The sequence below is a fragment of the Hydra vulgaris genome, chromosome 14, assembly GCF_038396675.1.
Source record: "Hydra vulgaris chromosome 14, alternate assembly HydraT2T_AEP".
Lineage (NCBI taxonomy): Eukaryota > Metazoa > Cnidaria > Hydrozoa > Anthoathecata > Hydridae > Hydra > Hydra vulgaris.
This window is the reverse complement of record NC_088933.1, coordinates 875,001-898,242: the sequence shown is the minus strand read 5'-3', so window position 1 is coordinate 898,242 and position 23,242 is coordinate 875,001. Positions and strand designations below refer to the sequence as shown.

Genomic DNA, 23,242 nt, shown 5'->3' with positions numbered 1-23,242 from the left:
TAATGATAATAACAACATTATTAATAATAATAATTTAAGGAAATAATAATAGTATTTATAATATAATTTGATAAACATTTTTAGACTATGTTAAATATAACAAGTCATTTATTGGATAGAAATTCTACAATGTTTTGGAATGATTTACCTCAGGTTTGGTTTTAAGTTTGTTAAAACTTAATTTTGAAATTGATAAATTAAAAAAAAAAATTATTAAATAAATAATTATTAAAATAAAAATTATTAAATAAATTACTGATTGTCTTATCTTTAGGAAAAGCAGTCTAAAGATGCTATAAAGTTGTTAAGGGCTACAGATGATGTTATTGAAACTTCATTTCAACTTAACAACCACACTTCAAAAGTAATTTTATCTGAAAATATGGGCAAGTTTCTTCGATTTTTTTTTTCAAATAATTTGTTAAAAATAATTTTTCAGTATTTATAATAAGCAAAGCCAATTGTTAGTGAAAAAGCTTGCACGGGAGAAATCATTCGAGTTGACTTTGAGGTGACAATAGGCTTTTTTTCTGAAAATATGTAGAAAGTTCTGGAAGTTTTTGTGATTTAAGAATATATGAAGCATGAAGTGGTCTGTCAGGGCTAATGAAGATTCTGCATTGTTACTTCTGTATATGGTTTATTCAGATCCTGCTGGGTGACCATTTGAATTAAATTTGCAGAACTTAAAGCAGCTGTTAAAGTGATTTAAAATTAACTATATACTGCTTAGCAATCAAGACTAAATTTGTTTAAGTTGCTTAAAAAACTATTTGCTCATAATGGGAAAGGACTCAAAACCTCCATTATTATTTATAAAAACAAACATGTTTTCCTGTCTAAACCCCAAATCCTTGTTCAAAAAGGGTACAATGAGATTCTTATGTTTTTGAAAAAAATAAAATTTAAGCTTAGGAAAAAGTGTATTCTTATGTAAAATTAAATTTCAAGGTAGGTTTGCGATGGACAACTTTTTGAAAACATCTTGATATCCAAATTTTTACATTAATATGAAATAAAATTTGTATGAAATAAAAATAAATAATTTTTTGTATTAGAAAAGAGCACAGTGCTGATTCAATTTTAAAATAGGTTATGACTTAGCTCTCCATTATTTAATATCTTTATTTGATTTTAGTCTGTTATTATTTTATTTGTTACTTGTTATTTAATCAAGTTGTTCATAAATTATATCGAAAGACAAGACATTCATCCATCACCAGAACTTTAGAGTTTATTGAACCTGGATTTTATTCCTAGTGAGCTGCCTTCAAACAGAGCAAATATTCAGAGAGAAGCAAGTGTTAAGTTTCAACAACCAGTTATTATTGGTGAGAAATCTTTGTTGTTGAATAAAAACTCTTTGGGAGAAAGTAGAAAATGTTGCATGGGAAAAAACTAATGTAAAGTTTAAAGAAGAACTTATATTGAAGTTAAATAAACTTATGGACCTCACCTCATGTCCTCACATTTCAGGGACATATACGAGACAGATCATGTTAGAATGATCTGTCTTGTGTATTTCCCTGGCAAATTGTAAAAATAAAGCACATATAAATTGCACCTGTGTTTTTACTAAAAAAGTTATGAACTATGGGGCTCAGATGGCTGTACAGTCAAAGTAATAAGACAGGCGAAAAGTCTGCAGAGGAAATAAGACAGGTAAAAAAGTTCTGACATCCAGAAGAAATTAGACAGATGAAAAAGTCTGACATACAAAAGTTGCTGATAACATTGAGACAATAAAATATATAAAAAAATAAAAAGAGAAAAGTCAGTGATAAAGAAGGCTACCAGAAAAGAGTTACAAAACTATAGCATGAGCAATTGTTTTTTAAGGTAAATATATATTTGTTTATATAGTATACTATCATAACTATATATATATATATATATATATATATATATATATATATATATATATATATATATATATATATATATATATATATATATATATATATATATATATATATATATATATATATATATATATATATATATATATATATATATATATATATATATAAACTTTAATATTTGTAAATGTTTGGTTTTAGCTCATGAAAATAAGAAAAAGACGGTATAGAATTAGATAAAGAAAATATTTTTCCTAGCTCTCTTTTCAACAAAAACTATGATTCAGCTAATATTTAGTTTACTTTAAAACAGATAATGGAACAAAGTTGTTGGTGAAAGGATTCTAAAAGAAAAGTTAGGCATTTATGCTAATCTTGTAACAAGATTTTTAGATAAGAAGTCAAGAAAAAACACCATGTCAATAAAAAACACAGCTATGGCTAGCATAAGGTGATTGTATATTTAATTGTTTTATTGAGCAGCAAATGCTTGGATGATAAGTTAATAAAAATAAACATAGACTAGTTTTCTTTTTTAGTTTTATTTCACCTGCTGCAAATGCAGCAAATTCTACAAGTTAAAGGGTGAGAGATCCTGCTTCAAATAAATCTGAAAGATTTATTTGAAGCAGGATCTCTCACCCTTGAATTCTCCTACCTTTCTTGTGATTTTTCTAAGTTGACAAGAGCAAGGAAAAAAGTTATGGTGGATGCAAGTAAAAGTGATAATTCAAAACTTCAAAATGCAGATAATATTGGTGTTTACTTTGATGGAAGGAAAGAATCAATAAGAGTAATAATAGATGATACAAATGCACAGATGTATCTTGGTCATTTTACCCTGGATGTACCTTTTCATCCAGATAAGCCAGCTAAAAAGATTGCTGAAGGTGTTTATTTTTTGTTGAAGCAACATAATCTTACTGAATCATGTTTAGTATTTGGAGTAGATAGTACTTCAATTAACAACGGCTGGAAAGGTGGTGCTGTATCGCATCTTGAAAAACTGTTAGGTCACAAGTACCCTTGGGCTGTATGCATGCTTCATTCAAATGAGATGTTTTTGTGACACCTAATAGGGTATTGATTGACCAACATATGTAGTACTGGATTGGTAGGTTCTGTGGGAAAATTCCTTCCTGATAATAATAAAATGGAGTATAATCCTTAATTCAAGGCTCTTCCAGACTGAGAGAGCTTTGTTGACATTGCAGATAACAATACAAAATAATATGTCAACAGATCAAAAACAATCCTACAAGCTATTTAAAGCAGTTAAGATTGGTGTGCTGCCACCTAATCTAAGAGAAATTTGATATAACTTCTTAAGTCATGCTAGATGGCTCACTACTGGCATGACAATAGCCTTTATGTGGACAAGGAAACTTGACTTGACTGAGCAGAATTTAAAAAATCTAGAGTTACTTGTCTTATTCTGTTTACAATTTTACTTTAAACTTTTAATATAAAAGTAAAAGATAAGCTTTAAAATGCTCCCTATCACATTCTTTCTCTATTAAGAATTCTCAGAAATCAATCTGATAGGGTAAAAGAAATTGTAACTACCTACATCCAGTTAGGAGCTTGGTATGGAAACCACAAAAGTATTTTAATCTCTTTGTTATCCAGTAGTAATGCAGAAGACCACAACTTTGCAGTTGACCATATTTTGAAACAAAGGCATAACAATATCCTTGGAGATATGCAAATTCAACCTAGAAAAATACCTAAACTTAACTTTGCAGCAACTGCTCTTCAAGAACTAGTTAAATGGGAAAATGAAGAAGTACAAGAACCTGTTTTTACTTGTTCACTTACTAAAGATAACTTATTGCTCAGATTTACGCCCTTAATAACTCAAAATTCATACATAAAGTACTGAACATGCTGTAAAACAAGTGACAGTGCATCTAGAAAACTAAAAAAAACTGCATAGAGATTTAAAATTTACATTAAGATGAATAAAAACTCTAAAAACTAGACTAAGATGAATAAAAACTCTAAAAGTATGTATATAATTAGAGTCATTTCAGAATATATTACAGATTTTAAAACTTCTTATACTAAGACTGCCTTAAACTGTTTCTTGATTTACCTATCACACAAACAGTCATTGCCCACTTCTATGTACATTTTTAAATATACACTTGTTTTATTTATCTGTATTTTGACTTTAAAATATTTCAATTTAAAAGAATTTAAAATTGACTTCGCTGGAATGAAAGCAAGAAAAGTACAGTTCATATAAGGTAAGTCTAAGTTTTGACATCTAAGTTTTCATCCTTTAGATGCAATCTAACCATGGACAAGTGCTTTTACAGTATTAGTAATACTGTATTATGTTATATAGGTTAACAAGAACAACTTGTTTTTGTTAATTAATATTTTCCATGATTCTTTTATAAAGATAATGTCTATTATTTTACGGATGTGAACACTCATTATATAAAATTAAACTACCTACGATTAAAACAAGTGTTTTTTTAAAAAGGTGTAAAAAAATGTAGTAATTCCAAATTCCAACAAAAAAAAATTAGGAGAACATAAATTTCTTTTTTATTTTGGTTGGTAATTGGATCAGATACAAGAGGTTGGTATATCAGAGCTAGAGCTCTACATAGAGAGTTATTTCCTGTATTTAAAACGAAGAAAAAAATTTTGTTAAGCCTATTTTTTTTAAAAAGTGTTTTAATAGTGTTATTAAAATTGGGTAAAGTAGGGGATAAACCACCTATTTTTTATTGAAACCGCATCACTAACACCACCACTTTCTAATTTTTAAAATAAAAAAAGAAAGTCTGAAGAACTAGAAAGCCTAAAGAACTTTTTATTCAGTAAAACCTTATAAAATTTATCTTTAATGCTCCCCCTGAAAAGTAAAAAATCTGCACTGCAGATAGGATCTATGCAAAATAATGACTATGAAACAAGTATCAAATTAACTTGGAGTTGTCTAAAAATATTATTTGCATTTAATTTCTTGTAAAATACAACGAAGAATACTTTTTTTTTAAAGAAGATTTTATATTTTTTTTTCGATTTCTAAAAGTATAAATTCGGGTATCAAAACTTCATCAGATCAGAAAAGTATTTCAGGAAACCTTATTTAAAATTTAATAATACATAAGAACACACCTTTTTCTAAGCTTTTAGAGTGGAAAAGAATTCTTGCTGTACCTTCTTTGCACATAATGGGAATGGACTCTGAACCTTCAGGTCTCCAATGTGTTTAGATACCATTCTAATTGAATACCCGTCAGCTAAGTTAGTGGGCAGAAACAGATATGAACCTTTTTTCTTTGCACTGCATATTTAACTGGTTTGACCATGTCATCACTAGAAATACTCTATGTTAAATTTATATTCGCTAAAAATTATTATTTCAATCATTTATGCAACAGTTTGCACAATGAAAGATTAGATAACAAGGAGGCACTCGAACAGCCACTTTATCACTATGTTGATAATGATGTTAGAAAGAATGACACCATCTTTTTTTATTTCAATTCACCTCCCAAGGTGATGCCACTACAGTCGAGGAGGCTACTTTTAGTTATGGTACATGAACCTTGACGAACAAGGCTGCTGCGTGGAGAAACAATTTTGAGAGTGGTACTACCAGGGGCATGTTGGGATTGAACTCTTAACTTCTCGCTTATGAGGCAAACGCTCTACCACTACACCAATAGTTCATTCTAATGGTTGATGATGTCCCCGCTAATTTTTAGTTAAAGCATTCATAGGACTTTCAATAAAGTTGATGAGTTTTTTTTGTATAACTTAATTGATAGAAAAATACATACATATATGCATATATATATATATATATATATATATATATATATATATATATATATATATATATATATATATATATATATGAAGACCTCAGTGGAAAAACCGGCGTTGTCACATTTAAAAAGTATTGAGAAAGTATTTGTTGATCATTAATAAATGTCTTTATTTAAAGCAAAGAAAAAAAATTTTTGTATAAAAAATTACAATGTTTTGTTTTTGAATAAATTTTAAATAAAATAATTATAATATAAATTTTTTTAAATTGCTTAGTTTCATTTGCTTTAAATAAAGACTTTTATTAATGATCAATAAATACTTTCTCAATACTTTTTAAATGTGACAACGCCGGTTTTTCCACTAAGGTCTTCATATATATATATATATATATATATATATATATATATATATATATATATATATATATATATATATATATATATATATATATATATATATATATATGTATATATATATATTTTATAAAATAATTTTATAAATAATTTATATAATAAATTTTATAAAATAATTTTGTTTTTAGTTGTAAATATCAAAACACTTCTGCCTGGTGAAAAAGTTCTTAGATCTCTAGAAAATACTGTGCAAGTCCCTGAATATATGACTGATGGTATGGTGTACTTCCTTTTATTATCCATTTTTAAAGTTCTAGTTTTTTTTTAGTAAAGTGCACATCAACATAATAACTCTCGAAAACAAACATTGTTGTATTTGCAGCAAATTTTGAATTTATTTCTATAGGCTTTATTTTAAACTTTTAGATGGGAGATCCACTTTGGTTGTTGCAACTTTTAATAGATTAGATAAGCTTATTGGTATTCCTGAGTAAGTTGGTAGCTTATTGACATATCTAAAATTTACATGTTTTTATTGAATTTTAAATTTTATGTGTTTTTTATTTTTTTTTACATTTAAATTTAGAATTTACATGATTTATTTTACATTTCAATTTAGAGTTTACATGTTTTTTTTACACTTGATTTTAGAATTTACATATTTTGAATTTAGAATTTACATGTTTTTTTTATTAATTTGTTTTGATGTATTTAATAAGTTTAAAAGGTAAATAATTATAAAAATAATCTTTTCTTTATTTGCATTTTTGATAAGACTTCTGTTGTTAATAGAGGGTCTAAGCTCCAAAAAAGTGGCTCGAATCTTACACTTAATTCAAAGATTATGACAGTTTCAATATTTCCTCAACGTCCTTCACCATTTAAAAATCCTGTTGTCATTGTTCAAAAGTTAGAAAAGGTTAAACAAATTTTATAAAATTTATTTTAAATTTAAATATAATTCTCTCTTATTATTTCTTCATTACACATATATCACACTCACACATATATATATATATATATATATATATATATATATATATATATATATATATATATATATATATATATATATATATATATATATATATATATATATATATATATATATATATATATATATATATATATATATATATATATATATATATATATATATATATATATATATATATATATGTATTTATATATAAAGAACTTTCAAATGTATTCTACAAAATAGAGTTCTTAAAAAAACAGCTATTATAAATTAGTAGAAAATCACTTATAAAAAAAAAATTTTGTTAAGTGATTTTCTACAAATTTATATATATATATATATATATATATATATATATATATATATATATATATATATATATATATATATATATATATATATATGTATATATATATATATATATATATATATATATATATAAACATATATATATATATAAATATATATATATATATATATATATATATATATATATATATACATACAAATATTTATATATATAAGTATGTATATATATACGTATATATATATATAACATATTAATATATATATATGTATATATAAATATATATATATATATATATATATAACATATTTATATATATATAACATATTTATATATAACATATTTATATATATATATATATGTAACATATTTATATATATATATATATAACATAATTATATATATATATATATATATAAAACATATTTATATATATAAGTAATGTATATTTATAAATCTATATGTATAAATGTATATATCTCTAACAGTTTCAAATATATCTCTTTTATATATATATATATATATATATATATATATATATATATATATATATATATATATATATATATATATATATATATATATATATATATATATATATATATATATACATACTCTAATAGTTTAAGCTCTTATAGGTATATATATATATACATATATATATTACTTTATAAACATCAATTATTACCAGTTTCTCTCGATACTAAATTTATTTTTATTTTTATTAAAGAAATTTTCGCTGGATTGTTGTGACCAGCCTCTTCAGCTTTAAAGTTTTTTTTTTTTGTCTTTTTTTTTTTTTTTTTTGTATCTTATTTTTAAAACAGCAGTTTTATTTTATGTCAATGGGATGGCTTCATCTTTTTCTGACGTAAGTGCGCCATAAATTGCGTCCAAAATTTTGTTGACACATATTGACCCTCGTCTAAATTGACATAAAATAAAACATAAACATTGACATAAAATAAAACTGCCGTTTTAAAAATAAGATACAAAAAAACAAAATTTTGGACGCCATTTATGGCGCACTTATGACAGAAAAAGATGAAGCCATCCCATTGACATAAAATAAAACTGCCTTTTAAAAAATAAGATACAAAAAAACAAAAAAAAACAAACAAAAAAAAAACTTTAAAGCTGAAGACGCTGGTCACAACAATCCAGCGAAAATTTCTTTAATAAAAATAAAAATAAATTTATATCGAGAGAAACTCGTATTAATTGATGTTTATAAAATAATAATTTACATATATATATATATATATATATATATTATATATATATATATATATATATATATATATATATATATATATATATATATATATATATATATATATATATATGTATATATATATATATAACATATTTATATCCGTTGACATGCAATTGTTACTTTATGATCTGTCCAATCCACTTTAATTTAATGCACTTTCAAAAAACCAACACGATTACCTTACTTTAAAAGAAAAACTAACTACAACAATAGCAACATCAAAGCGGTTGGTTGGTCCTAAAAACTTTACTCTCTTAAAAGCCATTGAATTAATTGGTACCTTCGTAAACAAAAAATTTGACTGAAAAAGCATTTGACAAAATCTGTCAACTAGTTGTACTCCTTGCAGCTTAAAATGAATTTAAATTTACAGGACACTGCTTTAACATAGATTACATCGCATTTATTTAACCCTTCTCAAAGGGTTGTTGTTTCCTGTGTCTCTCAGATTTCTGTTCCATGGACTAATACCACTAGTGGAGTTCCACAAGGGTTTGTGCTTTAATCATTTCTCTTGGCCATGGTTGTCATTGGTATGTCAATCCTTGATCAATTCAAAAGTCTCTTAAACTTGTACACTGATGACACTTCATTATTACATGTTAAACGCAATAAATCCTATAAATTGCAAGAAAAACTCAATAGTTTAATTAGTCATTAAGTGCTAAAATGCATGTCAACAACGCTAAAACTTAATGTTCCAAGGGTTTGCAAATATTTGTTCTTGGTAGTAAGTTAGAAACCCTTACTCAAACTTCTCGTTGTGACATTACAAAATGACCTTAAGTGGAACACTCATTTCAAAAACATCCATCAGAAATGTTGTGCTGGAATGTCTGCTATCCATTTCATAAGACACAAACACATGTCGAAGCATTTGTGTAACAGTCTCAAAGATAAAGCAATTCAAGCAGAAAATATGAATAAATTCAAAGCTGAAATAGGTTTAGCAATGAACACTGGAAGCAAATGGAAAAAAAGAATCAAGTTTTCTACATTTCTACATTTAGGGAACACTCTTCATCCTCAATAAGCCTTTTTTTTTTGCGTGATTTTTTTGTTTTTCTTTAGGATTTACTTCTCTTAAATGCCATATGTGCAGAATATGCTTGATAGCTTGGTCCCTTATATCTTTTTCATCATCTTTAGAGAGTAGAGAAAGATTTCTTGAAGGCACCAATAAGAGTTTTCTCTGATTTTTAACTAGCTCTATTGTCTTATGAAAAAGTCTATGAGTATCTTTATAAAGACCAGGCTCTTTATGTGCAAACAACATAAGGCAGAGAACTTGGGCAATATACTTTGTGATTGTGCACAGTTTATCTGTAGGGTTCTTTGCTCTCGAATAAACCATCATAATTCTTAAAACCTTTGTTTTCTCTTTCTTATCTAATCAGGCTATTTATCAGTTTAATGACCGTTGCTTAGCTTTTTAGTCTTTTAAACATTCTCTTTCTAAAACTGGAACTTTAAATTTAAAAAAGAAATAAATGATTTAGAAAAAGTTTGTAAATTATTAATAATCATTCTGTAAATCTTATTTCATAGAGGTTTCTCCTTTATAAGTCAATTTATAAGTTATGGTCAAGAGTCAATTTTCTCAGTTGTAATTACTTCTTTTTCAATCTTCTAAGCATATTAAACTATCTGTTTATATGTTGGGAGGTCACTAACTGGTAGTTCACTAGGTTGTTCAGCATATCTTTCACTTTTCTAGTTACAATATTATGAGTACTTTTTATGGTGGTTGTCCAGATCCCTGTTTTGCATTCATTTTTAACATTTAAAAAAAGTCTGAAAACAGTTATTTAATAAATATCATGTGAAAACCTAGTATCTCAATATTTTATTCACATTAGATATGAACAATATTGTAAATTATTATAATATACAATATTGTGAATTATTATTATATACAATATTGTAAATTATTATTATATACAATATTGTAAATTATTATTATATACAATATTGTAAATTATTATAATATACAATCTAATATCTTAAAACATTGCAAAACTCTTTTCCAAAAAGAAATGGTTAAAAAACGGAAACGCATTTAAAAATGGCACTTTTGTTGTTAGGTAAATTTATGATGCAAGATGAAGTTTTATGTGTCGTTCTGTACTACTTTCCAATCAATTTAAATGGACACATGAAATATACTTTTTTGCTTTTCCCAAGAAAAGGAAAAAAGATTTGAATCTTTTAAAATTTATTATGTTATTCAATATAAAAAGAACATTTCCCAAAGTGAGCCGAATGTTAACTTATACTTGGTAGTGGCTGAATCCTCAATAGGGTTGAAAATTCAGCAACACATTTTACCCTCAATATAAATCTTAAATAATAATTGCATATTTCATATTTTCCACAGTCTATTACAATTATTTAAAAATCTTAAATAAACCAATTTATTCAGAACACATATTACCCTCAATACATTTGTTACATTCAGTAACACGTTTTATCCTAAATTCATTTGTTACATTCAGCAACACATTTTATCCTAAATTCATTTGTTACATTCAGCAACACATTTTATCCTTAATTCATTTGTTATTTACAACAACATGTTTTATCAATAATTCATTTGTTACATTCAGCAACATGTTTTATCCTTAATTCATTTGTTACATTCTGCAACATGTCAGCAACACGTTTTGTATTGTAATTGTATTTATTATAAAAAGCATTTTAAAAATCATTTGTAAAAAAAAAAAAAAGATAAAAAAAAATTCTTTAGACTTTTATCACAGCATTTTTTATAAAAAAAAAAAAAAGTTTGCAAAACAAAACAAATTTTATTTTATTCAAAACCGATGCATTAATTTTTCTAATAATTATATATTTAATGAAAAATATTATTAGTTGCTTTCTTTAAATACTTTTTATTTACATAATTTGTTTTATTATTGTCAAATAATGTTATTTTCTTTTTTAGAAATATTTTAATTTGATTTCTTGAAAGCTAATTTCTTTTTTATAGAGTATTAAGAATAGTTTTAATTTGTATTTTGAGGTTGATAGACAAATGCAGTATTTAACTTGACAGAAAAGTACAGTATTTGACTGATTAAAGCACTGTCAGTTAAATACAGAATTTTTGAGCCAATTTTTTTGCATATGAAGTATAAGATTACCAAGTATTAGATTATCAGGTTATCTGTTAATATTAATCCAAAAAAAAAATTAATATTTAATCTTTTCTTTTTTTTATATGTTATAATATATAAATATTCTGAGTTATGTTTTTTACTGTATTAGTTTCTTAATGGGTCAACTCCTAACTGTGTATATCTTGATGATTTAAATGGTAGTTCCTTTTGGTCTGATAATGGTTGTAAGATGAATAAGTTTAATGAATCTCATGTGACCTGTCATTGCAGCCATTTGACCAACTTTGCTGTTTTAATGTCTGTTACAGATGCTATAGAGAATTTATCAGTAAGTTTTTGTGTTTATAAATATTAAGCAGTTTTAAGTTAAAGTAAAAATGTTTATATAAGGAAAGTTTCAAAGCGTTTTAAATAAATTTTAAATAAGAAATTGTTTTGTTTAGGAAACTCATGTGATGGTAATGGACATGATTACTGCTTTTGGATTATCAATATCTCTTATCACATTAATGCTTTCGTTTCTTTCCTTTCTTTTTATAAAGTATTCATATTTATTTTTATATTTAAATTGCTGTCTTGTGATAGTTTAAATCTTGTTCTATTTAAGATCATTACATTGTCTTATTTTGATAGCATCTAATTTAAATATCCTGATGAAAATTGTTATATAAAGTATAATGACGATTATAAAGTATAATGAAAAGTGTTGAAGTAAAATTTAATTTTTTTTTAATTTTACAGAACGATTAAATCACTTCGAAATACCATCCATAAAAATGTTGTTTTTGCATTGTTTGTGGCTGAATTAATTTTTTTATTGGGTATTGACAAAACAGGAAATAAGGTAAGCTTGCTCAATGATAAATTAATTTAATTGTGAAAATAGGATTGTAGACAGGTAACAATTGTGAATCTATTTTAAAAGTGTGATACATAATTATATTTATTTTAAGTCGGTCATTATATGATGCATTATGTTTAAATAATGTAGTAGCTAATTGTGCCAAAATTTTTTCACTACAATAGGCTTTTTGAATTTTTAGCTAAAACAGTTTCCTTTTTACAAAATCTTCATTTATTTGTTGAGTTTTTACATATTTTACATTTTATTATTATATATACTAGTTTTATAATATTTGTTATGACTAATTGCATTACTACAAATCTCTTTAGAATATCTAAAGTTTGTGGATTGCTAAGTTTAACTCTTTGTGTGTTTTTCAAATTTTGTGAAGGTCTTTATCCAATTTCCTCTTAGTTTTCTGACCTGTAGAGTTATCAAATCAAGTTTAGCTTTTAGGCTTCATATGCAAGTTTAATGGAGTGTTTAGTTTTGTTGCTGACTTTTTTAAAACTCAATTTTTTCAATCAATGTGTTAAATTCTAACTAGTGGTTTCAATATAAAACTCTGATAGAACTAACTCTGGTATAACTAAGTCTGATATAACTAACTCTGATATAACTAACTCTGATATGAATAACTATGATATAACTAACTCTGATATAACTAACTCTGATATAACTAACTCTGGTATGAATAACTATGATATAACTAACTCTGATATAACTAACTCTGGTATAACTAACTCTGATATAACTAACTCTGATATAACTAACTCTGATATGAATAACTATGATATAACTAACTCTGATATAACTAACTCTGATATAACTAACTCTGATTTAACTAACTCTGATATGAATAACTATGATATAACTAAGTCTGATATAACTAACTCTGATATAACTAACTCTGATATAACTAACTCTGATATAAAAACCCCTTTAATTGCATGAAATAGGAGCCCGTTTTTCACTTTCCTTAATTTATATTAAGTATAGAAATTAAACACCTTGGCCTAATTTATTTAAAATTTATCTGGTAGTTTTTTAGATTGAAGCACTTTTAAAGCAGCTATCTTAACAATTGTTTTTAATATTTGATATAAAATTATAATTTCATTTACTATATAAAAAAAATATTTGGCCTTTATTTAGTGGATTTTTTAGTTAAAAATTTGAAAATTATCATCAAGTACTTGTAAATTCATTTAGTTTTAAACTTAAAATTTATCTTTTGTTAAGTTAAACATGTTTAAACATGCTTATCTTTGCTTGTAGATAGGCTGTCAAGTGATTGCAGTGCTGTTGCATTATTTTTTCCTTGCTTCATTTTTCTTAATGGCATTTGAAGGAATAGTTCTTTATATGATGCTTGTTCAAGTGTTTAAATTACTTGGTAATCCATCGATGCAAGCCATTAAGTATATTGCTGCTTGCTGGGGTAAAGTTTTTGATTATCAGTTTTTAGTATTTCTCAACATTTTAGATTTCAATAAATTACATGAAAAAATAATATTTGCTTTAGTTTTCCCTGGTTTAGTTGTGATTATCAATCTTTTGATTGATTACAATGCTTATGGTAAACATAGGAATCAGTAAGTTATTTTAATTATTATTATTTATTTATATTTATTACCTTTTTATATTAGGGATTGTGTCTCACTAAAAATTTGTAATCTAGGGCAGATGTTAACTGTATCCAGCTAGATTTTCTTGAAAGCCTTTTAGGCTAAGAATTCAGGGGTACGCAGAATATTTCTGTTGACCAGCCTAGCATCTCTTTATCTATTTAACTAGTGTAGTTGTTTAACTTGTGTGACATTGTTCTTGCTTAAGATGACGAATCCTGGATCTTCTTGACTCTACTGTTGGGTTTTTGCTTGAGCCTCTTTGATAGTGTCTATGCAACTCTTTCTGTTATCTCCTAATGAGGGTACAGCTAGACTAGTCAGCCATCAGTAAATAGGACACATGGCTGGCTTGCTAATACAAGTGGTTTGATGGCCAGCTATCTGAGGTACAAGTGGTTGCTGGCTAATAAAAAATAAAGCTGGCTAGCTGGGTTTAGCCGGCTGAAAATAGAAAATGTCATATTGCAATTATTTCAATTAATAAATCGCAACTTATTTCACCAATGTATAAAAATATTCATGTTCATTTTAGTTGGATTTAGTAAACTTCTTTGAGAATTGACAATCAATTCAGCAGTTGAAAACATGCATTCTACTACTACACTGTTTAATGAAATACTTAGATATTCATTTGCTAAACTTTTTATTGTTATTTTTTCAAAATTATAGAGTGTCTTTCTCTTCTTCTTCCCTTGGTACACAATTAATATAATTATTGACTTCCCTGGCTGGACTTTGATATCTGCTTTGATCATAATTTGGAAGCGCTCCTTTAATTTTATGAAGCAGTAATGTCTTTGCAGTTGGATAATTTTCTACAACATAATTTACATAAATCACCCATGCAAATAATTCAATAAAAACATTTCAATATAAATTATATGTAACAAGCTATAGGATAGAAATTTAATTGTAGTATAATAGTTAAACATATTATAAAGCTTTCTTAATTAGTTCTTTTAACATTTATAATTTTCATTTTATTTATATCATTCTTTTATTTCTAACTTACCATCCTTCAGTAGTTTGTCATTGTTATCAATTATATTATTAACTTTTGCCTGTGAGTTCAAACTGTCGATAAAACTTGATTGGGTCTCTGATAGTATATTAATTGCTTAATTTTTTGGAAAGATAGATTTAACAGACATGATAATTTGGCTGTTTGTGACAGTGTTAGATGTTTTTATTTTGTGCCACGAGCCATTTTTATTGATTACAGCCATTTACATTGTTATTACAGGTAAATCATCAGCATATACTTTGAGAAGCAATGCATTTTTATGTTTGACTGAAGGCAGAATAGATAGAGAGTTTCCTCCACTCACAACTACAGTCTTGATGCAGACTTGCCCTGCACAAATTTCTTGATGTATTTTATATTTTTCTTCAGTAGAGGTTTTTTCAGTGACAATTTTGTGTACTAAAAACAAATCATTTTTCATGTTTTGGCTGGAGGTTAAATGCTTTGCTGGATGACTTGTAGACAACTGGGAAGGTTTGTTATTATCAAATTTGGCTTAAATTCCCAAACATGATTTGCAATAAGTACTATTTTCATCTAAATTTTGACCATCTTCATTTATTTATGAAGATGGTCAAAATTTTTTCAATAATTCCCCATAATAAGCAATGCACTTGTTTTTTAAAGGTGCTGAACAACTTAATCTTTTAATATTTTAAAGATGAACTTTCATTTGCTTCATGACCATATAATATTGTTTTATCTATTGATCTTTTCAAATTTAAACTCCGTTTAAACAAAAAGAAATGTACCCTGAAAATAAAAATAAAGGTTTTCATTAAAGCAGGTGGTCGCATATGCAATGGCAAATACAAAACATTGATTATCAAATTACAAATCAAGAATTGTAAACAAAAAAATAATAGCCTAATAAAAATTGTTAATCAAAAAATATGGTATATAAATGTGTTGTTTCTTTTAAGAATGTACCTGATAAACAACATATTGGCTTAACAAAGGGTGAATGGAAAAGAAGTTTTGCCAATCATAAGCAAGAAACAAGACGCGCAAAAGTATGAAAAAAATCATTTCAGAATTAAGTTTTGGATTACCTGATTATTGTATTAAAATTGAAAAAACTGTAGATTTTAAACAAACCATTTAAGCTGCATTTTCAGCAGTGGTTAGATTTTAATTAAAATAGTACCCATTAATAAAAAACTGTGGCTGTTAATAAATAACTGACGGATACTGACTATTAACAAAATTGGCAGCAGCAGATCACTAGTGGGGGCTAGCAAGGTTAGGTACAGCTTTAAAATTTTGTAATTGGGCCAGCTGGTAGTAAGGTTTCCCAAAATCTGTGGTAGCTCTGTGAAAGGCTGGTTCCATTAGCAGCTTTAAAATAGAATAGTATTATCAGTTCCATGTTGTGCATGAGTTGTGTCTTTTTCGGTGCTTTTAGTGTGCATTTAGTTAAGGCCACATAAAGAGCCCTTAGTACCAGCTTTAGTCGCATGCTTGGCCCAGACATATACTTATGCATTAAATCAAATATTTTTCAAGAAATCAAATTTGAATCCTCTGAACATTTATGTATTAACTTCTGCTTAGAACCTTTTCACTCAAACTTTTCTCTTTGTTTTTTATCATTCTCTTTTTCAAGACTGCACTCTTTTAGATGTAATTTCTGATCAATATGAATAATAGCATGCCATTTCTCTTGATCCCTCTACTAATATTGTTGTTATTGGTGACTTAAGTGCTCACTACACTGAATAGCCAAGAAAGATTGGTGACATGGCCATCTGGCATAAAAATTCTAACGCATAAGTTGGCATTGTTTGCTGATGATACTACCAGTTATTCTTATTTTTATAAGAAGCCAACACTCTTTAATTGCTTGGAGGGGCATTAGAGCTATAAAAGAATCTTACTTCTACTACAGCATGGGTTCTTGGTGACCAGTGAACTTTAACTTGAATGAAACTCAATTTTTCAGCTAATCATTATCGCAGCAATCTTGATCTTTCTATATTTATGAACAGTAAAGTACTTAATAAGTTGTTTACCCTTTATCTTCTAGGATTAACTCTTACTTCTCATCTTTATTTGAAACAGATTTGATAGGTTTAAACCAAATGGTTTAAACCAATCAAAAAATATCAATTTAAACCAAACTAATTTTTTGTTGAAAATATTAAAACTTATTGGAGATACTCTAGATAAGCTGTAAAGAGATCAAACAAAAATGAAAGACGCTGTTAAAATTCTTAAAAAGCTGATAAACATGTTATCATTTTTAACAACTGAAAAAAAAAAAAAATTGGAAACTAGACATCTTCAGGCTATCAGTGATGCTCATAGAAAAAGTGGCAAAGCTTGTTTTTATATACTGAACATTAAATAATGATGTATTGGTTGATGAATTACAGCAGTAATGTTAATAGAAAATATAATTTACTCAAGTAGAATGACTAATGGTTTTTTTTTAATTGAAAAAGTTTACTAAATATAGCTTTTTTTAAAAATTTTAAATCAGAAAAACCATGTTTTTTTTTTTTGTTGTTGTTTTTTGTTTTTCAAAAAAAAGGTTTTTTCGCAACCCTGATTGGAAACCATATATCAAATCGATGAAAAATTAGCATTTGCTAAGCTTACATCTCTTTATCAAGCCACTTTTTTACTCTGGATTCTATTCTTTATCTCTAATAACCTCAAATCCGTCCTTGTATGGAATACTATTGCTATATCTGGGGCAGATCTTCTAATAATGCTCTTTCTCTTTTAGACAAGGTACAAAAGTGCATTGTAAACGTAATAGGACCTGCTCTTGCAGCCATTGTCACATTGTTGTAATGTTTCTTCTCTTTCCTATAAATAATATAACAAGCGTCACGTTAAAGAGCTGGCGTTTTTTATGCCATCTAATAAAATTTATTCTCGTGTTACGTGTCATTTAATTAAGTTTCATCCTTTTACTGAGATTGTTCGTAAGGGCTCCAAAAATTTTTATTTGTATAGTTTATTTCCCTGAACATCATTTCTTTGGAATTTGCTCCCTTTATCTTGTTTTCCTGATTTGTATAATTTGCAATTTAAGTCATGCGTTACATTTTTATTTTGCTTTATAAATTTCATCTTTTTTCTTTTAAGTTTTTTAAGTCATCTGTTAATTAATTTAAATTAATTATAAGTTTCATCTTTTTTCTTCCAGTAACTTCCAACTGTAATAGTGGTTGCAGCTTTGTTTTAGTTGAAGATGTTTAAAAAATAAAAACTTCTTCTTGGAACCTAAAGCTGACTTGGATTCTTTTGTGATTTTCTTTGTTCTTGGGCTGATATCCTTTGCATTTCTGCACAATGTTATTAACAATTTTATTAATAATACTCTTGTACAATTCTTTCAATTCAATTTCTTGTTCAATAATTGAAAAATAACAAGTTTAAGAATATCTTCTAATTAAAAAAAAAAAAATCAAAATTTTAATACTTTTATTTAAAGTTCTTTTTAATTCCTAGCTGTTGGTTATCAGTCAAAAGTGGATTTATATGGAGTTTTGTGGGACCGGTTTTATTTGTCATATTTGTAAGTTGTTGTTTTTTTTAATGTTTTTTTTTTGGTTTATTCGATATTTTTACAAAACTATATAATACTAAAAACTTATGGAAAATTGTTAAATCAGTTTTGGTATGTGTAAGTTATTTTTAATACTTTTTGTTGGCTATGATTTCTTTGCTATTATTGCAAAACTATACAATATTTAGTATATATAATGATTTTTATGCATTTATTTGACTAAAACTCAATGTTTAGTGCAAAAGCATTAGGAGTATTTAATCTACAATCTATTTGTGGGAAGGTTTAAAGAAATTAGGCATTACTTAATGAACAATGAGTCTTTTGTTAAAATTTTGAAATTTGGTCATACTTAATAATAGGTGTTCCTTCACAAATGGGAAAAGCTTCTTGAAAAATAAATTTATTTCAAATTTTATCTGACTGAGATGAAAAATCATTCATTAATCTCGATAATGATTAGACTGATTTAAGATCGAAAAATTAATTAAATTAATGAAAAATAAATTAAATTAATGAAAAATTAAATTAATGAAAAATAAAAACAGTCTTAAAAATCATAAAAGATGGATTACATTTGATGGATTAAAATAATAGTTTTACAGATGGATTAACCTATTAGTTTGATGAATGGATTAATGGATGATGGAGTGTCACCTGGGATTTTTATGATAATAATGCATTTTTTTCATTATTGTAACATGATTTTAAAAAAGTGCAGTTTAAAATGCTTTGGCAATGAGTCATACTGAAATAGCCTGCTGCTAGGGGCTTTGTTAACAATTTTTTTTTTGTATTAATGATCATTGCTTTCTGGCATGAAACTTCAAATCCTATTAATCAGTTATTTTTATTCATTTAAATGATATATATATATATATATATATATATATATATATATATATATATATATATATATATATATATATATATATATATATATATATAGTTTGTTGCATTTGGGAGTACAGAAGGAAAAAAATGATTCAAAGTGCTGCCAACAAATACATCACTTTTAATTACTTTTGACTTTCGTCCAACATTTGCGTGTTATCAGAAAGTAAAAACCATTAATTTAATTACAAATTAATCGTTTTTTAAAAAAACCGCAAAATTGCAAATTTAATTGACCAGAATATTTTTAAAAACATTCTGAATATTTTTAACAATAAAAACAATGTTTTTATTTTTATTTTTTTTAATAAAATGTTTTTATTTTTATTTTTTTTTACTGTAAATCATGCGTGGAGTGTTGCTACATCAACTATCTCATAGCCTGACTCGCAACAAAGTGCTGCTACATCGACTGACAAAAAGCCTGACTCGCAACGGAGTGCTGCTACATTCTACTATCTTTTAGCCTGACTCGCAAGGGAGTGTTGCTATATTGACTGAGGGTTTGGTTGGGGCAGGCAGTCTATCAATTAATAAAAAAAATAATTCCGGTCTTGCATTTTAATTTTTACTTTTTGTCAACAAAATACGGAAAAAACTTTCTGACAACATATAAGAGTTCTATATATATGTATATATATATATATATATATATATATATATATATATATATATATATATATATATATATATATATATATATATATATATATATTAGGTCTACCGGAAAGTTCTGTCTGTTTTCAGAACAAAATAAAATACAAATTTTTGATATCACCTATAAACTTTATTGAATAATATAATTGCCATTATTTTTAATGACATCTTGCCATCAAGTTAGTAATTCGTATATTTCGTACATGCGGCCTGGCATTATCATGATGCGGTATGATTTCCTTCCTATTGAACATCGACAGCCTTTTTTTTCCTTGGATTTTTTTTTTTGTCTTTATATTATTCAATTTCTGACAATACTTCTCCGAATCATGCTTTTCATTTGATTTTAAAAACTCATAATGTATTGGTCCTTGAATGTTCCATCATATAAGCAACATTCTCTTTTTCAGAGTTAAATGTGGTTTAGATGTCAAAGGGCTAATCCACTTCAAGTCCAAAGTAATCCACTTCTTATCCCCAGTTATCATCCTGTTCAGGAATGGCTCAGTTCTATTGTGCGCAAGTAGAGATGTGCATATGATGACTCGATCATCCAAATTCTTCTGACTGAATTCATGTAGCACCCATCTTAAATATGTCCATACTAAATCTATCTTTCGAATATGTTCTGAATTAGTTTGCTGAGCTGATTTAAGTGTTTCTGGAATCTTGGATGTTGTTAGAAAAGGATCTTGTTCCAGCATGTTCTTAATAATGTCGTTGTCAATCAAAGATTGACACCAAGAGTGTGACCGATTAGAAAGGTTGAAATCACTGGTTTGAAATGCTTGGAACCATCTTCTACAAGTCCTATCAGAAACAGTACCTTCATCAAACACTTCAATACATTTCTACATGCTTCTATAGCATTTCTTCCTTGTTGAAATTTGTATAAAATACAGTGGCATAAATGAATACTTTAAGCTAAACGTCTGTATAAATACTTTAAACTAAAAAAAATTATGAGTTGAACATGCGTTAAATAAAGGTGTTAATGCATTAAAAATTATTTTTATAGAAATGGACAGAACTACCCCATAGACGTAATATATATAATAATAATATATAGTGACGTGTTGCTGTGGGCTTCAGGATATACATTGACTATTCTATAGCTTGTGGCTGCAAAGGAGTGCCACTACATTGACGGATGGTTTGGGCTGGGGCAGCAATTTTTCTTTCATCACTCTTTACTTTTTTCTTCTTTTTACGAAATCTATTTCAAATCATTTTTCAATTCCATTTTCGTAATATTGATGATATGTTACTCCAAAAATGCAACTCCATAGTTTGCTCACAAGCAATTGCTTATGTGCAAATGTTTAAATGATAACATTTCTTGGTGTTTATGTTAAGAAGTTTTTTAGTTAGTTGAACTAAAAAAAAATAACATCCAGATGATAGTCTTTTGGCTTTTAACTTAAAGTTAAAACATCTTTAACACTCATTACTTTGCTGGAAAGTAAAAATTCCTAAAAAAGATAATCTTGGAAACTGTCTTGATAAGGCTGATAAAATAATTTTAAAACTTTTTGAAATGTTTAGTCTTCAAGGGAAAGAGGGGCATTAAAAATTAAAAAAAAATAATTAGAGCCCTAAAACCCTAAACTGCAATCATCTTTTAGTCTTGCAAACTGCTGTACTAGCTTTGAAAAGACTTTTTTCAAACCTAGTACAGTAGTTTGCAAGGCTAAAAGGCAATTGTAGTTTCTCTTGAAAGTTTACCTGACATAGTTACTATTCAAGATAAACTGAGAGCATTTTTTGATGAATAATCAATCTGTTTACAATTATAAAGAATAAAGGTTAGAAGAATTCAATAAAATTTTAATGTTGTGTGAAGTGATGATGATGCAAATATTTAAAAGATGAAAAAAATTGATATTTCATCCATTTTGATATTTATTTGATATTGTTTATATGTTCATGTAGAACATACTGCTAGCTTCTAAGTTTATTTTGACTGCTTTATATAAAACTGAGGCGCTGACCCTCATTTTTGACATAACCATCAATAGCGTATTGGTAGAAAAGTTTCTTATTACAAAATATTGGACAAAATGATCCCTTATTAAAAGTTTATAATTGTAGAACTGAGATTATGTAACACGATTTCTAACCAGTTGGGAAAAATATTGAATACACCATAGGATCTAAGTTAGCAGTCATGCTGGAAATAGTTTTTAAAAGATGACCTCTTGGGTGTACAATAACTTCTCTTGATGTAAGTAGAGCATCATCGCCACCAACAAAAACAAGTCTTAAGTGTTTTTATTAAATTTATTTGAGTTTCTAAAATCCTCAGAAAGACTGTTAAAAAAATTCATCCAAAAGATTGATCCTCAAAAGGATCAAAATCTACTTAGTCAAACATATTATTTGCCATTTTTATATAAATAAAACTTCTATTTATAATATTTGAAAGTTATAGCTAAATTTAGGGTATTTTGGATAAAGAGTTTATAGAGATTATAGTTTTTTGCTACGTTTGTCCTGACATTAATTGAAAGCTAAGGGTTAAAGCAAATAATATTTCATGTTTGAGATTTTATAATTTTTATTGAGTTGTTGGAAATAGAAGTTATGCTTTTTTTCAATCCACTAGACTTAAGGGCACATTTATAAAAAGGAGCGGCTAGATTAAATACTTCTTTACTTGAGGAAATATTTCTTATATGGTTAAAAATTGTTGTGGGAATAGATTTGAAAATATTAAGAGGATGGTTCGAATTAACATTGATATACAATGGATTGTCACCTGGTTTTCTGTACAACTGAAAAGAATCGTTAGACAGGTTGAGTGAAATATTAAGGAAGTTTGTAAATTAGTTTTTATTGTTATATTTAGCTAGAATTTTTTTTTAAAAGAATGATTACATTTTTCTTAATTATTTCTAAATGTTGTCCACTAATATAATGGAAACAGCTAAGTCTGTCATCTCTACATAAACCATTGGTATTTAATTCCGTTTAATTCTTGGTTA

At 26.5% G+C, this 23,242-nt stretch overlaps 1 protein-coding gene across 2 annotated transcripts in view; it reads left to right on the top strand.

Annotated features, from left to right (window-relative positions):
- The window catches only part of LOC100213547 (adhesion G protein-coupled receptor L4), a 64,899-nt gene that overhangs the window by 27,303 nt on the left and 14,354 nt on the right, over positions 1 to 23,242 (top strand). For both annotated transcript variants that reach the window (XM_065817748.1, XM_065817749.1), the window contains 11 exons: positions 85 to 153; positions 275 to 386; positions 6,196 to 6,282; positions 6,434 to 6,497; positions 6,800 to 6,926; positions 11,837 to 12,016; positions 12,132 to 12,229; positions 12,430 to 12,532; positions 13,811 to 13,973; positions 14,058 to 14,127; positions 18,650 to 18,716. In XM_065817748.1, the coding sequence (XP_065673820.1) occupies positions 85 to 153; positions 275 to 386; positions 6,196 to 6,282; positions 6,434 to 6,497; positions 6,800 to 6,926; positions 11,837 to 12,016; positions 12,132 to 12,229; positions 12,430 to 12,532; positions 13,811 to 13,973; positions 14,058 to 14,127; positions 18,650 to 18,716 (1,140 nt within the window). The remainder of the gene's footprint in view (positions 1 to 84; positions 154 to 274; positions 387 to 6,195; positions 6,283 to 6,433; positions 6,498 to 6,799; positions 6,927 to 11,836; positions 12,017 to 12,131; positions 12,230 to 12,429; positions 12,533 to 13,810; positions 13,974 to 14,057; positions 14,128 to 18,649; positions 18,717 to 23,242) is intronic.